Genomic DNA, 20190 nt, shown 5'->3' with positions numbered 1-20190 from the left:
TTATGATTCAAACAATTAATAAATATTATTAATTTTTAAAATATTTATATGAATTTATGAATGTTTGACGATAGATTGAGAAGCAAGAAACACGGCCATTTATATAATAGCTAAGTATCACCAACCAAATCAAACCATTATAATATAATTCAAGTATTTGAAATTTAAACCACTACAATGTAATTCAAGTATTTGAAATAAAATATTAGTTTATATAAGCTTTTATACTTTTTTTTTTGGGTGGAATATAAGCTTCTATACTTCAAAACGAGGACCAACTTAGTTTTAAGTGCTTCGCATGCTTGTCCATGTTAACTAGACAATTTCTTTGGATAATTAAGTTTTGGAGAATCATATATTTCACATCATACTCCATGAAAATAAGCAAGCTTTGATTTTAGTTGTCAAAATCACATCTCAAATATATCTAAATCATTTGCACATGCTTTATACAATTATTTCAATGCAATCTTTTAAGTTGGTTATTGATATTCTATCATAAGCATTCTTATTGTTCATATATATAGATGCAACCCCAGCATTATTATTTGGACATTCCTATGGCTTTTTAGAGAAAAGGTAGCATAGCCTACATAACTTGCCCTTACACTGTTGGTTTCCAAAGTTGACATTGATTGCAATATTTTCAATATATGTTATACTTTTTTTTTTATTTTCATTTTGCATCTTAAATTTTGATATGATATTATTTATTCAATATTATTTAAGTTTTGCTCTTTCTTTACAATCTCCTAAGCGGACTCAAATGGGTGATCTTATCCACTTTTCCAACCAACCTAAATGGTCTTCTTATATTACAATTAATTAATGAGTTAGGTCTTCTTTTTCCCTATTTCACCTCTTAGCTTTACTTGTGCTTATGGGTCTATGATGTGCCAACTGTGGCATTCATCTAATATTTTTTTCATCCTGCTATGAACAAGTCAGTTGCACATGCCAAAAGTTATTATACAATAACATATATGGTAGCTTTCTTCGCAAACTTAATCACTGATTTAGAGAAAGTCTGCAACAAATTTAGCATTGATAACAAGCAACCGAAGCAGAATTTGTGATGGCAAAATAAAATTGAGCAAAATAAAAATCATTGATTAGTATTTGAGTTTAAATTTTTTTTGGATACATACTGCTTGTATGCAGTATCATCTTGAAAATTAGATATTTTTATCTATTTATGAAAAATATGATCAAATATTATTTGCACAACAAACGGTATGAAGGGGAGCGAATCCTTTGTGACGGGGATGAGGCGATGGTTATCCGCGCTGGTTGCATCCCGTTTCTTCCTATATCGTAATATTCGGCCAAAAAAATTGACATGACACCACCGGGTCTTACAATTCCTCTTTGATTGGATCTGACTCATCCTGACAGGATCGCTTTACAATCCCATCTGCAGTTTTCTTAACAACTTATCTCAATCCTAAAGAAGCCTCGGGAGACCGACATATCGGTAAGTCGGTATCGGTCATAACCAGATATCTTATCGCTATCAACGAAAGAAAGAGGAGGGGGGTGACGACATCCTAGTTGGACGCATGCGACCGCCACGTTCTCTCTCTTCCTCGTGCCAGCCCACCAAAACCAGGCGCCCCCTCACTCTCTCTCTATGTCTCACCGTCTTTCTCCTCACGTCCCCCTTTTAAAATCTCTCTCCAAGCACTCTAATCATTTGAGCTGGAAGAAGAGAAAACTGAAGAGGGATCTCCCTTCCTCTCTACCTCTCTAGGGTTTATTCTTCTCTGATTTCGCATCACGGAATCCATATATCCAAACCCAGAGCTCATTCGGGCTTGTGTTGGCACTCAATCCTGGGATCCATCTCCACTTGCGGAATCCTGGAGGATCGCCGCGCCAGAATCTAATCCGATTTCCCTTGTTGTTGCCATAAATCAAGAAAAAGAAAAGGTTCGAGTTGATTGGAATCTCCGTCTTTTTAGACGTAGCCAGGTTCGGAGGTTCCTTGGTTGTTAATTTGCTCTAGATCTTCCCGTTTCATTGATAAATTTTAGTATTTTCTTGTAAAATTTCATGCTGTTTTACAATACTTTTGTTTTGTTTCCATTTTTGTCTATTTCTTGAATTTGTTCCACGGCCTTCCAGTTTTTGTTCGTAGTTTGGATGATAACGATCGGCGTAAAGATCTCGTTCGGGATAGAGTTTCAGAAGGTTTTTTAGCTAGAAACAGGAAAGGAGGCATCTCTCTTTTCTGTTTCTGGCAGATAAAACAGGAAAGAAGGCATCTTTGCTTTCCGTTCCTGGTAGCTTAGTTTTTAGTGTTCACCTGAAAAGATCGGTTCTTTGTGTTGGGTCCATCTTTGCTTTATTTGTTCTTTTTCTTTATCACGGACTATTCTGGTGTAGGTCATCGTCGACCATTTTAGATGGTATGCAATGCTGGCTTAAGGAATGTCATTGTTCGAGTGGGGAATCTGAGCGATTCCAGATCCGCAGGGGAGAGGAATTTCGAGGGTCCTGGTTGGAAATTTGATCCAAGATTGGGCGTGAGGTGTCATCCCAAGCCCCGGAAATTTAGGGCAATCCTAAAGATGATGGTGGATTCAGGTGCTGTGGCAGAAGCTGGAGCTGCCGCCAACGTCTTGCCTGAAAAGGATCACGTCCAAGATGGTGATTATGTCAGTGGAGGATGGATAAGGTATGAGTTTTGAAATGACATAAGTTAAAGCACTTAATTCATTTCCAAGATTGTTGATCTCTGTCTCTATTGGTATCCAATGCTGAAAGTGATCTGCTTTTGCGCCTCCGACTCCTATTCAGTGCTCCTCGATCTTTAACTTTGGAAAGTTTGTCAGTATGTAATGCTGAACATGATAGATTCTGTGCTTTAACACTTGTTTGATGCTCTTTTATTTGTTGATTTATGTTTTGAAAATTGTTAAGACTTTACTTCGAACACATGGGAAAAAGGCAGGGCTTAGGGTGGCTGTACACATGTTGCTTAAATCAATTGTTAAATGGGTGCTGTCTAATTCTTGTTCTGGGAAAGCGCATGGTTCAAGCATTTATATTCCATCAACCTCTGCATTAAGGCAGGCCTCTGCAGAGCTTTGTGTGAGAGCACTGGTTCAAGGTGCTTCACTTTTTGATGATTGTCCAGTTTCTTATCGTTCCTCTAAATTGCAAGCATGCAAATTGATTTCAATAAGATGGAAGGTTATGTACAACAGGATCTCCATGAAGTGGGTTGGTAAACAACAAGGCTAATGGAGCATTAAATGGGATGTGGTTCTTTTAGATATGATTTTTTTATTAGTTTTTAATGTATGATAAATGATTAACTTAATTGTTATAGGTGATGCGGTCAGATATCTGGAATGGTGACATAACAATCCTGCTTTCGGTATGTGTACATGAGTGTTTGTTATACATGATAGGGGTTTTGTCGTGTGACCAACACAACTGTATTTATGGTGAAGTTGCTTAGACTGGACATGTATAAGGCATATGATTTTGGATTTTTCTGCCAGAATGGGCCAGAAACATTCAGCGATCATTCTTTAGTAGCATACATGCATTGAAGTTCTCAAGCACCAAGAAACTAGAGAAGATAGAATCTAAAAGTAGGGTAAAATCTTGGATGAAAGGAGAAGGAAGGTCAAACTGAGCTTGAAGCAAGGTTTTAAAAGCTGAGATCTTGGTCACATCAATCATGACTAAGACCGAGTCGAACCAGAATGTTGGATTATCTCAACTGAGAATGTAAGGTGGGAAAATTTGGAGAGGTGTGAGATCTTCTGAGCTCTTAACCAATGCCTTCAAACTAAGATGCCGAATTGACGCAGCCTAGGCCAAGTTTTGATGGAAAAGAGGAAGAAGATGCACAAACAAGAAAATAGCAAAAGAAAGAAGAAACTCTCTTGTGGAGTTTTTGATTCAATATCACGAAAATAAACTAAAATTGATTACAACGTTGGCCAAAGGGGTCTTATTTATAGAGTAAAAGTCCTAACCTAATAGCAAAAGGAATCTGAAACAAAGTAGAAAAAAGACTAAGACTGGGATTAAGACTTACAATTCGATTAGGATTTTTTCGGACTTTCGTTGACCTATCAAACAATAAAATTTGGTTCCAAAATCGGATGTGACGGCGAAGCAGTCAGACCCGTAGAATGTGAAAAGAGCTTTTCGGAATGGGATCATAATAGCGATTCTGACATCGGATGAGAGAGTTATGGCTGTTCTAGCGCAGCAATGTCAAAATCGATAGGGTCAAGTGCAATTAGTTAGATTTTCAACCCTTTTGGACCGGGTCTGTCGAATCAAGATATTGATCAGCTAAGGCGTTTACGTCATGAATTCTTGGCTTCTGTGATAAATCCAGGATTAATAATTATTTTTAGACATTGACTTTGAGATTTATCAACTAAAAATTTAGTTTAAGTAAAAAGTGACTAGAAGATATTGGCTGATATCTTGGGATTTCTTGCTTTATATTGCTGAGATACTCGGAGCCGAGATTTTCTATGTATATCATATTGACAAGAGGCTAATACTTGTATGGTACAAATTAAGATCTCAACCAATGTGAAAGCCTTGACTTGAAGTTGACCTTTGGGTAGGGTTAGTGAGATAATGACCAATTACGACAGTATCCAATTTTCAAGGTTCACAATTTTGACATGGGACCTATACCAGCACCATCTTGGTATAGTGTAGGTACGCTTAATACAAGGTCGGTTTGGCATACCGATACTTGGTACGCCCCTCATACCATGTATCCTTCGATATCAGTACTGTATGGTAGACTTGGTATGTATCGGTATGGACTACTATGGCATACCATGATACCAGGGTTACTGCTATGGCATACAATAATATCTAGTATTTGAATGTTATCAAAATTAAAGTTCCACTTAGTTACCACACATCCCCAAGACCTAAATTATTGATTAAGGAATAAACAACAACCACTAGCTGCTGTTTATGGAATCATGATGGCATCATCAGAAGTAGTGATCATTAGGGGTGTATGGGTGTCTTCAAAACTTAAAGTTGTTCTTCAGGAACTTGTGGATTCTGTAACTTGTGCACTAACCTATTTAGTACTTAGAAATGTTTTCTAGGATGCTTATTAAATTTTTGATCCATAAAAATCATTTATAGAAATCTTCTCTTGTTGTATGCCAACCATTTAAAAGCCATCTCCATGATAAGCCTGCTATTTGCCCCTATATGCCATATGCTGAATATATATTGCATTAAGGTGGATGTCTTGTGGAGCTGAAGAATTTTATGTGGTGGCATTATCTTTTTGGTTGTTCATCACCACACTGAAATTTGACAAATCCTATTTATGTGACTGTCTTCATTAAAAATTACATATTGGTTATCTGTTTCCAAGTTTGGTCTCCTAGAGATGAAAGGTCCTGAAAATCCTTTCTAGAAGGATAGTACTTGAATGGCATGCTAGTCGTGGTGAATGTACTAAATCTTTATATGATTAATCTATGTCACCAAAATAAGAAAGGATTAACACCACACTTTTGCATTAAAGTATGGTGTATAAATACTTCTAGTATGTTTTATTAATTGTAGTTGGGCATAATCCAGTTTAATCAGAAATGTTAATGTTGCTTCATGCATGATATGATTAGAACTATTGGTGTCTTTTATTTAGTTGACCATGAATGGGAACTTCATATTTTTGAATTGTAAATGTCTACTATTATGACACAAAGGCCTTGAGCCACCTGTTCCAGGGTGTCATTCTATAGATATTTCCTTTCGTAGAACATGCGCTATTTGGTCCAGTTCTCTATCACTAAATAAGAAATAAAGCCAATGAATCAAAATAGGGGTCATTTAAAAAAAGATACAGTTGGAAAGGAAAAAGAACCTGATCTACATAGGTCTATAGCCATGTTCTTTTCTCTTCATGTGCATGGCATGTGCCTAATGCCTAAGCCAATTCCACATATCGGATCATCCCTTCTCCCCACATTTTTTTCTCTCTATCCCCTTGTCCACCTAGCTGGGGTGTAAACAAGCCAAACTTGAGCTAGGGAAGTGTAGCCTACCTCAAGCTTGGTTCACTTTGCAACCTTGCCAAACTTGAGCTAGCCAATTTAGTCTTGCATGAAACTGGAGCTATTTATGGATAACTTATTTGAAGAGATTTGGTGAGCCTGTTCCTTGAGCTAATTTCCACATTTATATCTTATAGTGAAATACATTCTTTTTTTGCATAGATCATGTTAGTCTCTAATGAATAAATATAAGAACATATTTTTGTTGATAATTAATAACTAATTCTATATACAGATTATGCTAATTAACAATTTATTTATAGTTTGGGCTCAGTCAAGTTGAGCTTGAGCTAGCCATAATGAGCAAGTCAAGATCATGTCAACTTTTGGGCTGAATATAAGTTGCTCATTGACAGCTTGGTCCACTCGTCCCACATAGATTGGTACCGTGTTATACGACCCGGTATTAGCAAACTATGAGTAGATACAGGGAGCATAACATTGTGTGCACTGTTATTGAGACATGACTAGTACACCCTTATGTTGATATCAATCAAAGCTTGCATGAAATATGCATGAAATTTAGCATGTCCAACGGTGCCTTTACTGCCTCTTTAGAAGAGACATATTCATGCCTTTGCAGGAATATCTATGAAGAATGTGACATAATATTGTAGTACTTCGCGTGCATACTTGAAATGGCTAACTAGATTATATGTTGAATTAACCTAATTTAAAACTTTTTTCAGGGTTTCTAAAATTTGAAATCCATAATAGGTCCTTTTATTTCAAAAATATTAAGGTTTTAATACTGGTACCAACCCCCATTTGCTTTTTCCATCGAAATGGAACGTTATGGTATGGTGACTTTGGTACTGACAGTATGTACTAAAATTGACAGCATCAAAAAAAGGGGGCGGGGGGGTGGGGGAAGGGGAGAAAGAAAGACCATCAATAATGACGGTTGCAGTTTCATGCTATCGTATATATGTATTGGTATGGACTGATTCGTATGTATTGGTATGGATGGTTTTGGTGTCCCAACATTCATACTGTTGCCGGTTTCGTATTGGAATGGTAATGTACTAACAGTACTATCAAGGACTATTAAACTAACCTTCTATGTTGTGGTGTTGGTTGTGGTAGATGGGTGGTCAGGGACTGCCTAGTCTTCAAGCAGGAGGGAAATACCACAAATAGCTTGGAATAAACCTGAATAAAGTTTGGTTTGCCAGCTTTATGAAGCCAAACGACTTTTTATCCACCTATATGAAGCAAGAAAAGTGTAGGACATTTTGGGATTCAAAAGCTTCAGATACTTCTTAGGTGCTTTTTCCTCTTTAACCTGAATAAAATTACTCGGCTGCTTTGGGTAGAAGATTTTTATCTGAGTTATGGAAGAAGAAGTACCTTAGGCTATCCATTTCAAATATTCTAGACAAGAATAAGTACCCTAGGCTATTCATTTCAAATATTCTAGAGAAACGTGGGAAGTGGGAACCAAACAGGGCATGCATAAATTCATTAAATTCATTAATGTACAAAAATAACTAGAAAATTAGAAGTGATTAGAGGAAGTCAATTGAAAAAATGGAAATATATTAGGATACAAATATACTTCATATTAAAGACTGAAGAGCAATTTGGTGTAATATGTCAACTAGTGAAATTACAAATCTATACAAATCACTCCGTAGAATTTTTTGATCATTAAAAAGAAAACATGCTCAAGAATGTAACTTAATGCTACAAAGAGCTATATTATAGTGATTAATTGATTATTGAGCCAAGAAATAAACAACTAAATATGGATTAGGGAAGCTTGTAAGTTATAACTGTGTTGTTTGGGTGTTGATGAGGAGTGCATGGGGTTAAAATCTATGCTTCTAAGTTCTAAAACGCCTGATGATCCTATCTTCCTAAAAACATAGCTGTTGGTCCTAGGTTGCTTAGGACTATCTGAGCCATCTGGGTATTGTTGTGACCAACGGTTTATGGCTTGGTACGTGAGATATTGTCCATTCTGACCCACGGCCCTCATGATTTTGCCCTTCAAAAGATGCTTCATGTGGGAAGGATGATCTCTTTCTATATAAGTCATAGAGCTCTTTGATTCACAACTGATGTGGGATTAATGATGTCCTCTCTTCTACACCACAACATAGTCCCCCAGTCAAAAAGGAGTTTGTGTCCGAACGGGAGGTGTCTTCCTTATTTTTACCATAGCCCTCCAATAAAGGAGGAATCTGTGTACGGACGGGAGAAGTCCTCCTTATTTTTATCATAGATTGGTGTACAGGCAGGAGGAGCCTCACAATTGTCGGGGTGGTCCCCTACCTGGCGCATCATTATTGCGGCCAAGAGCTCATGGCTCGGCATGTAAGGTATTGTCCGCTCTGGTCCATGGGCCTCACGGTTTTGTCCTTCAAAAGATGCCTCATATGGGAAGGATGATTCCTTCCTATATAAGCCAGTGTCCCCTTTGACTCACAATCAATGTGGGACCAATGATGTCCTTCTTTCTACACCACAATAGGTATTATGCTAGGTTGTTGGCCAACATATATTGTAGGGATGCTCCCCCCCAAAACACGCACAAACATAACCAGAAAAAAAAAGAAAAACAGAAAAAAGGTACTAAACACTCCTTAAGCACCCTTTTTGTATATTAATCACCTTTGTCTCTGAAACACAGCCACCTTACCGTAACACTAATCCACACCACATGGGTCCCCTGTTCTTGCAATTATATATTCAAGTTGGTGCATCCCAGTTTCCCCTTTCTTATTCTACAGCCTCTCTGCTCAATCTCTTCTAGTTTTAAACTGATCTAATAATTTCAAAATATAAAATGCTTCTAGTCATTATAAAAAACTTGATTTTGAAATTAATAAATCCCATTGGCTACAAATGATTATGGATACTGGATATTCATTGTACTATCATTGTATGTGATAAACCCAGCTGCTTTTTCCTTTTTTTCCCCTAAAGCTAAACGTCTGTCTTCCCCTGGCTTTGTACTTTTTCTCTCAATATTATTTTCTGCCATGGCCATACTGTGTGGGGCATTGCCTTGTTCATTTTGATGACAGCAAAAAAATATTTTTCTTAATCATGCATCTTTTTGAAACTTGTACTGATTCTTTTTTTTAAAAACAATCTTTTAATTTTATATAAATAGATCATGATTTCTAGTACACTAGTAATTGGAGTGGAGTGGAGGTGTTTTCAATTAGATCAGGTCTTGTCTCAGTAACATTGTTTTTACCTCTATCCCCTCAGTCCATTAATAAACAGAAACAATAAATAATTTGTTGCATATTTTACTAGGAAATAAGTTTCATTATTTTTAATTTATATGGTTTCGTGGATCTGCCAGGAGAACAATCCTGGCTCTATCGACGTGTAGGGACTGTTTGTGGTTGGGCCTCAACTGGTGCAGCCTAAACTTAGCCAACCGTTTGGATCGTTCAGGCAACTGTTAATGCAAAAGTGTGCTGACAAGCACCTTTGATATTCCGTGAACAGTCTGATTTGTCAATTGAGTATATGATCTGCTATTTTTTAGTCTTTAAGTTAGACCATCTGAAATTCCAAATGTGTTGGAATATTAAAGCAGTTTGTTTTGACTTATGCGATGGCTGGTGTATAAGAAACAAGGGTTTAACTATTTAAGTATCAGTATGCCCCAGCTAGTACTGACTGTACTAAATCATACTGACAAGGTGCCACTACCAGTACCCCCTCCCCACCAAAAAAAAAAGAAAAAAGAAAAAAAAAACAAAAATTCTTGTATATATAATTTTCACCTCTATTCTGTTGTCCATGTGTCGGGATACCATATTGTCTTCGTGAGGTACCAATATGATATCAATTCCAGTACTTTAAACCTTGATATGAAGTGATACAAAGATCGAGATTTTAATCATGTTTAAAACTTTAAATTTTTTGTGTTTTGGCAAGCTGTTTGGTTTTATTCACCTGTCTATTAAGCCTAAAAGCCAATACAAAAATTCCTTATGCAAAAATGCATTTTTTAGGCCTTACCAAACACATCCTTCACTGTTTTTTTTTTTTTGTGAAAAATAATAATTAAAAAAAAAAGGCTATGATGCCGTGTTCCATATCCAAAACTGGAGCTTTTCCTAGTGCATGTGCTGAGGAGAGAGGTGCTGACTGGCAGATCTAAATCATGTTAGCAATTTTTATACCTAAACACCCTTGGTTAGATAATGCGAAATATAACAAAGGTTTCCATAGAAGGATTTGTTGTAGGAGCACTTAACATGTCATTGTGTATGATGGTTGGGCAGGAGATACATATCGAAGAATATCAGGCAAAGATGGTAAGGCTGCTAATTCGTAGGCAAGTAATTGTCTGGTTATGAACGATCCTTGTCGTGCGGAACCATGATAGCATGGTCAAATTACTATAATGAAGGCAAAAATCATAATTTCATGCTGTAGTTGCCTGAACATATATGATAAGATACACACTGGCCGCATGTGGGTACTGTACAATGGTCTTTATTCTGTATCACTGTATCATGTATGCTTCCTGGTATTTGTGAGGCCTATGCCAGTTTGTGCCAATTGACAAGGAATGATACAAAGGCCTGTTTTCTGAGATGGACATTTGACATATGACTGGCACAATATGTTTATATACGAACAATAGTCTTTATTCTGTATCTCTATGTCATGTATGTATGCTGGTGCTTGAGTGCTCTATGCCAGTTTGTACCAATTGACATGGAACAATGCAAAGGCCTGTTTGCCGAGATGGACATTTGACATATGACTGGCACAGTATGCTGCAGTATTGTATACGGTGTACAAAATTGAAATCCTCGGCTAAAAGTGGCTTGCCTTGATGTATCTTATCAGAAAAGAAAAGTATTTTTGAATGTCCTCATGGATTGTGTTATCATCCTGTTTTAGCCAGATGGATGGCTGCTTAAAATTAATGCAGCAAGTTTTGTTGTCATTTTGGTTTCCAGCTGGAACGCTTTTTTTGTTTGTTTGTTTGTTTGTTTGTTTTAGCCAGATGATGCAAAACTAGCTAGATGCCCATTTATATAATATTACACTTCTGGAATAATGCAAACTAGGCTTTATGTTTTGTTTTCCTTATTTGCAGCAAGGATGGAAAACTGAGTTGTGGATATTCAAGCTTCAGGGGGAAAAGGGCAACCATGGAGGACTTTTATGATGTAAAATCATCTAAAATTGATGGACAAACAATTAATCTCTTTGGCATATTTGATGGTCTGATTTTCTTTCTATTGATATTCATTTCTTTTACTTTGCATATGCTCTTTTCCTACCTCTCATTCTTGTTGATGGCTTGGCAGCGCAGGTCATGGCGGTTCACGTGCTGCTGAATATCTGAAGCAGCATTTATTCGAGAACCTCATGAAGCACCCACAGTTTATGACAGACACCAAACTTGCTATAAGTACTCTCAACTTTATAAATGTTTGTTGAAACTGGCTATAATGTTTTGCAACTTTGTTATTATACTTGCTAGCTGGGAGTCATACGTGACTGTTTTCTACTAAGAAATTGATTAAAGGTCTTGTATTTTTTTTCGGGGGTGTTCTGCAGGCGAAACATATCAAAAAACTGATTCAGACTTCCTGGATGCTGAAAGCAATACTTTGAGAGATGATGGTTCTACCGCTTCAACAGCAGTTCTGGTTGGCAACCATTTATATGTAGCAAATGTTGGAGATTCACGCACTGTAGTATCAAAGGCAGGAAAAGGTGCTTTTTCATCATAGATGACAAACACCGGTGTTCTGTTTTTCACAAGAATATGTATAATCCAACTGTTCTTGACTGGTGATTAAGTTATTGTAACCAAGGTTTTAAATCCTATGAGATGGGGCTGTCCTTATTTTTTTATGCAACGGGATGCGCCGTCGTCCCACTCCGTCCTGACACTTAGAATAGAGGATGTCCCAAGACATCCCGGTCAGGATGTTGGGACGTTAGCGGGGCGTCCTGTCCCGACATATGGGATGGTACCCTATCTAGGTGTCCGGTGGAACATCCTGCTGGGACCCGAATTTTTGATAGTAACAGCATCTCATGCTACTTGCACAAGGATAATGTTTTGCATTGCCAAAAATTCATGATTTCATGGAAAGATTTAATGTGATGTTGAGCTGAAATGATTCGAACCTTGATTGATCATATTTTGAACCATAAAGTTCACCGTGTTTGAGGTATAGCTCGTCATTTCGATATTTGTTCAAGTTTTTTTAATTCATAGCTGGCTTGCTTTAATGGCAGCATATAGATTGATGTTATAGGATACTGGATACCAGTGAATGAAACATTGAACCATGCTTTAGAGACATATTTTCAAAAGCTATGTTAATTTCTTCCTCTCAAACTCCTTACTGTATTTTGGATGTACCTCATTTTGGTTGATATTCTGTTAAGGACAATTATAGTCAATGCCAACAAGACTAAGACCCTGTCAACATTATTATAGGTAGTAGAGCTTTGGGTGGTAGAGCTTTCGTTGGTGGAGCTTTTGCTAGTAGAGCTTCTAATAAAAAGGTTTTTTGTTGTCTGGTAACTATATTTTTGAGGTGCTATAAAACTTTTAACATCTATTTGGTAACCAAACTGAAGAAAATACTTTTAGTACCAGGGAACAACAATAAAGGATATTGCATACTATTTTCAATTATTTAACTATTTGTACCATCAAAAACTGTTATTATTAATGTATCCTTAATTTATAGATTTTTTTTGATATTTTAATCTATATAATATAATACATAATAATTTTTTATAGTTTTGTAAAATATAACAATATCTCTAAAATATTATTATGCTATGATAAAATTATACAATATACTAATACAATTATGATATTAGAATAATAATAATGGTAATACTATAATATTATTATAATATAATATAATACAATAAATCTTTATTGTTTATTATATTATAACATTAGTATATTGTACCATCAAAATTGTTGCTATAAACTATTATCAATTTTAAAATATTAATAATATAATAAATTAAAAATATCGCATGATTACGGTATAAAAAAATAACTTAAATGGTTATGGAAATTAAAAGTTTTAAATTAATCTATAAAAAATTTATGGACTCAGGTCTTTTGGATGAGAATTTGCCTTCCAAACTCTCAAGTAGAGCTTTTATCCAAAAGCTCCAAATTGAAGCTTTCCCTAGTAGACTGTTTTTAGTTTTTGGAGGAGTTAGAAAGACATTTCAAAATTTTTTCTTAACATCTTAAAATCATCCAAAAGAGCTTCTGGCCCTTGTAGAAGTATTTTTTGGTCTTCCAAAAGCAATGTGAAACATGTCTAGTTGCATGTGTTTTAGGACAACACTTTTGTATCTAATAGAAATATTCTGTTTGATTGTCCATGGATTGTTCTGTAGAGTACCTGACAATGTTAAATACATGGTAGTGCTATCAAAAATCTTGTGAATGACAAGTTGGTAGCAACTATTCTGTTTGGTTGGCATAAGACTGATCTTCTATTAATCTTTATCTATGGTGTAAGTTATGAATTATACAAAACGTACGTAGGAAGGTTTAAGAAATAAACTGTAGAATACTAAATTATGGTTCATCATGACATTTTAAAACAATTGTGAAACGTTTGAGACTTGGAGGGAGTAGTTCTTTGAGTTGTTTTTTTCTTTCCTTATTTATCATATTTAAAGCTAGCTTTGCTTATCAAAATTTTGTGTTTGTGTGAAGTAAGTTTCATAGTTTTTTCATGTCTTATATTTGCTAAAGCTTGATCACTATTCCTTTTATCAAGTTGTATAATTCTTCTCTGTGATGAATTTATTCACTACTTAATGTATGCTTCCTCGAACTTATATCTAGTCTTGCCTATGTCACTGTACTCTGTCCAGAAAGTGATAAATAGGCAATAATTTCTGAGGTGTCAGTTGTTTTTCTTGCTTGCAGCAATTCCACTCTCAGATGACCACAAGCCAAATAGAAGTGATGAGCGCAAGAGAATCGAGAATGCCGGGGGAGTTGTTATGTGGGCTGGTAAGTCTCCTTCCATTTCCCTAGAATGCTTTCATTCTCATGGTTCTGTTTAGTTCAAGTCTGCAATTTGCGTAAGGTCCTTGCTGTAACTGTTTTTATTTTTCTAGCATGATACATCAAAAATTACGGTTCAACCGATGTTTGAAATATTAGCATCCACAAGCTACAATGTTAAGTATTTATCTTCAAATTGGAAATTGTTCTTTATGCTGTTATGCTTCCACTGTTTCTAGGATAATAGCTGGTGGATCAGATATTGTTCCTAATGTATAGATGATAAGGTGACTGACAGAACTCATGCATCGAACTTTAAGGTAGAGGAACAAAGCAAAGCTCAAAAATTACTTGTTGATTATCAAAGATTGAATTAAACAACTGATTGTCCTTTTCTGTCCAAAGCATTAAACTCTTGATTTTGTTGTGTGCTAGGTTGTTTTACCTGTTCTGCATGCTAATTACATCTGGAAAGAAAAGATTCAGCATTTTGAGTGATCACGCAATTGTAAGTTGTAACTGTTAGTTAATTAGGGGGCTTTGGTTGGCAGGTACTTGGAGGGTAGCAGGTGTATTGGCAATGTCACGTGCATTTGGTAACCGCCTTCTAAAACAGTTTGTTGTGGCCGAGCCTGAGATTCAGGTATCTGATCATGCTGAGAAATCTAAATCAACTTTTAGCTCTTTTACATGACCATTCTTGCTTGGTAATTTTAGAGAGTTTAGAGCATATCCTTCCTCGTTTTGCCATTTTTCTCAATGCCAAGCAATGGCCAGACAGTTTGATGTTTGCAATACTGAGATAACAGTTCAAGCATTCACTTGGGATTACTTTAGTTCATATGCTACAAATCTTATTTATGTGTTGCAACTGGAAAAGTCGATATCGATATATGTTATTTTCAGGTAGTCAGATATTCTGGCCAAAGTTTTACTTTGAGTGCCTTTGCTAGGAGAGGACAGCATTACTAATAAGTAAATTAGTGATGGTGCATATCATATATTTTCTTTTTTATTCTCATACTTCTGGTGAGATTTGATTTTGAAATAATGTTGCGAGTTCCTTGCTAGTCTATTATTTCTGTCAAACTGCTTAGTATCTGTATTCAGTACTCCATATTGGTACATGATGCCATCTCCTTAGCATCTTAGACCTTTTTCTAACATGACAAAACGTGCTTAGTATTGGTGTATCCAGTGGCTATGCGTGCACTAATTTTACGTCTCTAGAATATTGAGTTTGAAAATAATTAACACATACATATTCAGTGCATTAACTAATCCTGCAGCATGAAGAACTAAATGGAAGGACATTAAGGGAATATATATGCACTCAGGCTGGGTCCAGAACCCACTTGCTAGTTATGTCAGATCCTTGGGTGATGTCTTGTGCAGCGAAATAAATTATATGGATTCATTAGTGATGTATGTGGTGCAAATCAACCAAAAAATAGGAGTGCATTTATCAGTTCATGTCAATATAAAACTTTCAAGGCAATGGATACATTTTGTCAGTTGATGAATCTACAGCCTTCCATCAGATACATCTTCCAATTGAATCACAAGTGCATTAATTGCACATGCTGAGTTCTGGCAGTTTTAAATTTTAATCTCAATTATCTGAAAATGTCCAGCTGAAAAGAATTTTGTACTATGTAGAATCCTTCATTTTGCTCTTTATATGCTGCCTCCTACAAAATTCTAAGTTCTTGGAGTTGAATGCATAACATACAAAAACTGTTTAGTGCACATTGAATAATTTTCTTCTCACCCCCTCCTCCCACCATGCACGTTGCATCTCTCGTATTATATGTTGCTGCTGCATTTGCTTTGCAACTAGGAGAGAGACAAAGGAAAATGTGATGGGGACCATTAATTAGAGATACTGAGGGTGACAGAATGAAAGAGATTGGGGGCCAACTCTCTTTTCCCTGTTCACTGAATTTTAAGCTTTTGTTGTTTATAGAACTATTTTATATTCTCATGTCTTACATGTAATAAATCAATTTATTAATATATTTATGGTTGTGTTATTAACAAAAAAAAATTAAAAAATAATATAACTATTTTCTAGGAAGTATTATTCTTATCTAGAGTTTTATTGAACCAGTGGATGACTTTGTCTTCTAAAAAACATATTTGGCATTAAATAACTAGGTTACTAGATAGTAGGCAGAAGATGCTTTGTGCATAATATGTATTGATGCATGTATATATCTATTCTTTAATGTAGATTTATATATTTATGAAATCTGTGCCTATAAGATTAACATTGTACAAGTGATTTTTCTGCACGTGGACCTTATTAAGACTTTAAATTTATGAAGGCACCCTTTAGAAATTTAACTGTGACCTGCAGATAAATGGTTTTACATTAGAGCTCCTTTGATAAATTTCCAACTTGTATCACATCTGATTTATTAATATCTTTTATAAAGTCAAGCCTTGCATTTGCTTGATATTTACTACAAGTTCCTAAGGAGTAATACAAAGATGTAAAAACAGGGGACTGGGTGTAATTGGTCATCATGCTAGTCTCTCACCTGTGATACCTGGTTTGAAGCTCTATTCAGGCTTTTTTATTGAAGAGGATTATATGTGAAGAAAGTGTGGCCAACATTTTATACATTCTATCCTTTCACCATTTTTTAGTTGTGCATGATCAAACTACTTTGTATGCAAGGCATCCATATATATCTTGTCCTTCAACCTATATTTGTTGGCCTTGCATTCAATTTTTTCCTCACTAATTAACTTTTAGCTGGCTTACTAGCTAGGAAGTTTTGATTGTTTGTAAAAATGCATTTTTCTTGCCAATATTTGTGCTAAGAGTATAACATAAGTAGGTCTCATAAAAGTGCATGATTTAAGGTACAGTTTGGATCTCTGTCTACTTAATACATTTCTGAGAGGCAAGTAATTCCAAATCTCAAATGACTTATTATCAAGGATTGCCTTTTTAGTCATTTAAAATATATCACTAATTGATATGATTTGAAATCTCAATTTGCTTATTGCATTTATGAAGGGCAGCAATTTCCAAATTCAAAACGATATACTGCAGAGGCTGCCTTCCTGCTTAGGAAACTAATGTGTTAGTCTAGAATCCAAGTTGTTTTCTTTTGTTCTTTAGACATTTGGTGAGATTTATGGATGAGTGACGTTAGCATTGTGACTCCAATTAATCCTGCCGATGCTTTTTCCACAACAATTGGCATGTAATATTGTATTATTGCTTTATTTGACACTATCATATGTGCAAGAATATTTATGTACTCTGAAACAATGTGAACATTTATGATGGCATATCATAATGTGCTATAGAATGTTATTTTATTTTAACTTCTTTCTGCAGGAACAAGAGGTTAATGATGAATTGGAGCTCCTTATTTTGGCTAGTGATGGGCTGTGGGATGTGGTACCAAATGAGGTCAGTTTCTCGTTTACAATATGTTGGTAAGCCATGATGTGTCTTGTAGATATTATTTTATTATGTAAATATTGTAGTTGAGATATGAATTATAAATATTGACATGGACATAGGGAAGTTGCCTGTTCATGTGCAGTTAGTGTTTCTTCCTTATTTAAGACATCACAATAATTATGTTTCCTTCCTTGCTTATGTTGAGAAAGTTGCAAAGGGAAGAAAGTCACTACAGTGTTTGTTGAAGTCCTTCTATGATATAGGCTGGTGCTTGATATTATGATGAGATAGCTATTTAAAGTGGCAATTTATGACCCGACCCAAAAACTCAACTTGCAAATGACCCACTTTAAGCTGGTTTGGGTTTGACATAAATGGGTTTGCGTCATAAATGGATCAACCTGTTTAGACTTGTTTGTCCAATAAGTTTTGTTCGGATTTAGACCTTTGAGCCATTTAACTCGCATTTAACTTGTTTAAGATTTGTTTAACCCGTTTAAAATCTGCTTAATCAGTTTTTGTGTTGTGTAACCCCACTTGCTTAACTTATTTAACCCATTTAAATCCATTGAATCCATTAAAAACCTACTTAACTTGTTTAACCCATTTAAACTGACTTGATATGTTTAATAAATGGGTTATGTGGGTCAGGTTGGGTTACCTATTTAAGAAGCAGATTGGGTTCGGATCAGAATTTGCAATCTGTTTAATAAAAAGGTTGATTTTGGGTTGACGAATTTTTGACCCGATTGCTTCTAACCCAACTCGTATGTGACTTGATCTGATTTGATTGCCACCCCTACTAAAATTTATTGGTCTGATCTTTCGCAAGTTGGTGCATCTCTGAGAAGAGATCAGCCACTCTGTTCCCGGTGCCGAGTAGCAGTCTCTGTGCTGCTGACAATTTGAATTGCAGTAGTCTGTAGATATTGTGGAGCTATCGGGCATATCCCTTTGGCTTTGTGGTTGGTGTATTTCCCACTCACCTCATTTCGTGTTGCTCACTCTTGCAACAGGTCTCAAGGGAATTTCTTGTTTAAGTTGCAGCTGGAACATGGGTAGGCTTGCCGCAAATATGAATACAACTTTGTTAGAAAGTTGCTTCTTAAGCTGCTAGCTGTTCAGCTTAAAGAGTTACGGTTGTCTGTTTGATCTAATGCAGAAACTGATTGCAGCTATATGGCACGTTACAACATGCGACTGGCTGGTCAGAAATGCTTGACATTTATTTTTGTTGTTAGTGGCCAAATGAAAATTTTTGAGTGGACAATAGCCTGTAGAGGAACTGACACTTGAGGGGTGGAAGGTTGATTGTTGGTTACATCTCCCATGAAGATAGGTCACCTTGGCAATAGAGAGAGAGAGAGAGGAGGAGGGGGGGGGGGTGCAGAGAGAATATCTATAAATTTTTATGGGTAATAAAATTCCTTCTGAAATAATTTGTCTCGGGAGATGATTTTAACCAAGTATTTCCTATGAAACTTGAGGGAGGTTTCGCATGTGATGCATTATCATTAATAGCCATGAATTCGTGGGCCACGGAGACAATCATTATGGAGTATCAACTAAGAAAGGCCTGCCAGGTAGGGATTGGAGGAGTTGGAAGACCCTTTCACCAGAAATATATATATTTAAAATGAGAATGGCCCCAAATGGAGGTGTTTTGAGAAAAACATTTTGAACAGGGAATCATGGAAAACACTTCACAAACTATTGTGGTCCTAGAACATTGCTAGTCCTCTATAATAGGAGAGAGATCACTTGCCATGAAAGGGGAGCTGTTAACAGGGCAGCATACGGCTTTGATGAGGAGCAGTACTTTCTTCTACTTCTATTCATTTTTCTTGGTTTTATTATGTACTATTTTATGCCCTTGTGAATGAACGCATGTATATGTATTATTAATTCGATGATGAACTGTAATATTACATCTGTCCTCATTGGAGTGATTTCTAACTAATTTTTTTCTAGTTTGGGCCTAGGATAGCTCAGACTATTGGTAACTTGATTATATGTTTTTCTCGTGGAATTCTTCTTCATGTATTTCTTTTTATTCATCTTGTTGTTGTGTGATATTCTTTCATTTATGCTGGTTAACTAGGATGCTGTTTCACTTGCAAGAATGGAAGAGGAGCCAGAGGCTGCAGCTCGGAAGCTGACAGAGACTGCCTTTGCACGTGGAAGTGCGGACAATATAACATGCATTGTTGTAAGATTTCACCATGACAAAATGAATGTAGATTCTCCTTCCCCTTCAGCCGCTGATCAGAATTGATATATTTTGATTTTAAATTATCTACCCTGTATGGACCTCAAGCTGGATGCCTGCAATTATAGCAAGGCGGACGGCCGCTTGTATGTTCCTTTGGTTGTCGTGACCATACTTGCTTTTGGGATGCTTGTCAATATATTTTGTTGCTAAAGTTAGCGACCAAGTCATCTGGACATTGCCGGATGGTCACTGGGTCCTTCCTTCCTTCCTTGCTTTCTTTCTTCCAATTAGGTACATCTTCATTTTGGTCCCAGGAATTCTTGATCCTGTACTCAGGTTGCCCAGCATGTGTAAATATTTATTGGTATTGAGTGGACTTCTTTTGAACGCAATGAGCAGTTGCAATTTGCTGTATTAGATGGGGAAGCAGTTTCTTGTTTTCTTGTCTCTGCGCTAATCTTGCATGCATCATGGATGGCGCGCGAACGCA

At 36.1% G+C, this 20190-nt stretch overlaps 1 protein-coding gene across 6 annotated transcripts; it reads left to right on the top strand.

The window, feature by feature from the left end:
- The first annotated feature begins 1588 nt into the window (after nucleotides 1–1588).
- Nucleotides 1589–20114, top strand: LOC105039292 (probable protein phosphatase 2C 52). Of its 6 annotated transcripts, XM_010915431.4 has the most exons (10): nucleotides 1590–1971; nucleotides 2386–2677; nucleotides 11149–11276; nucleotides 11368–11466; nucleotides 11616–11774; nucleotides 13984–14070; nucleotides 14616–14707; nucleotides 17420–17494; nucleotides 18505–18546; nucleotides 18651–19583. In XM_010915431.4, the coding sequence occupies exons 2-9, from the start codon at nucleotides 2406–2408 to the stop codon at nucleotides 18526–18528; spliced, it is 936 nt and encodes a 311-aa protein (XP_010913733.1). In that variant the 5' UTR covers nucleotides 1590–1971; nucleotides 2386–2405; the 3' UTR covers nucleotides 18529–18546; nucleotides 18651–19583. The 6 variants fall into 6 exon arrangements, with proteins under 6 accessions (XP_010913717.1, XP_073109150.1, XP_010913733.1 ...); XM_010915415.4 differs by lacking the exons at nucleotides 18505–18546; nucleotides 18651–19583 and adding an exon at nucleotides 19610–20114 and having other exon boundaries at nucleotides 1589–1971; XM_073253049.1 differs by lacking the exons at nucleotides 18505–18546; nucleotides 18651–19583 and adding an exon at nucleotides 19610–19819 and having other exon boundaries at nucleotides 1589–1971; nucleotides 17420–17520.
- Nucleotides 20115–20190: the final 76 nt, after the last annotated feature.

This window comes from Elaeis guineensis, chromosome 2 (genome assembly GCF_000442705.2).
Source record: "Elaeis guineensis isolate ETL-2024a chromosome 2, EG11, whole genome shotgun sequence".
NCBI classification, from domain to species: domain Eukaryota; kingdom Viridiplantae; phylum Streptophyta; class Magnoliopsida; order Arecales; family Arecaceae; genus Elaeis; species Elaeis guineensis.
The sequence above is the reverse complement of the archived record's forward strand: the minus strand, read 5'-3'. Positions and strand labels throughout refer to the sequence as shown.

Excerpts from the sequence above, each read along its gene's own strand:
- LOC105039292 (XM_010915401.4), top strand. The coding sequence starts at position 2,406 with ATGGTATGCAATGCTGGCTTAAGGAATGTCATTGTTCGAGTGGGGAAT. Across the intron at positions 11,277-11,367 it reads TCTCTTTGGCATATTTGATG|GTCATGGCGGTTCACGTGCT; the intron begins GTCTGATTTTCT and ends TTGGCAGCGCAG. Across the intron at positions 14,071-14,615 it reads GGGAGTTGTTATGTGGGCTG|GTACTTGGAGGGTAGCAGGT; the intron begins GTAAGTCTCCTT and ends TTTGGTTGGCAG.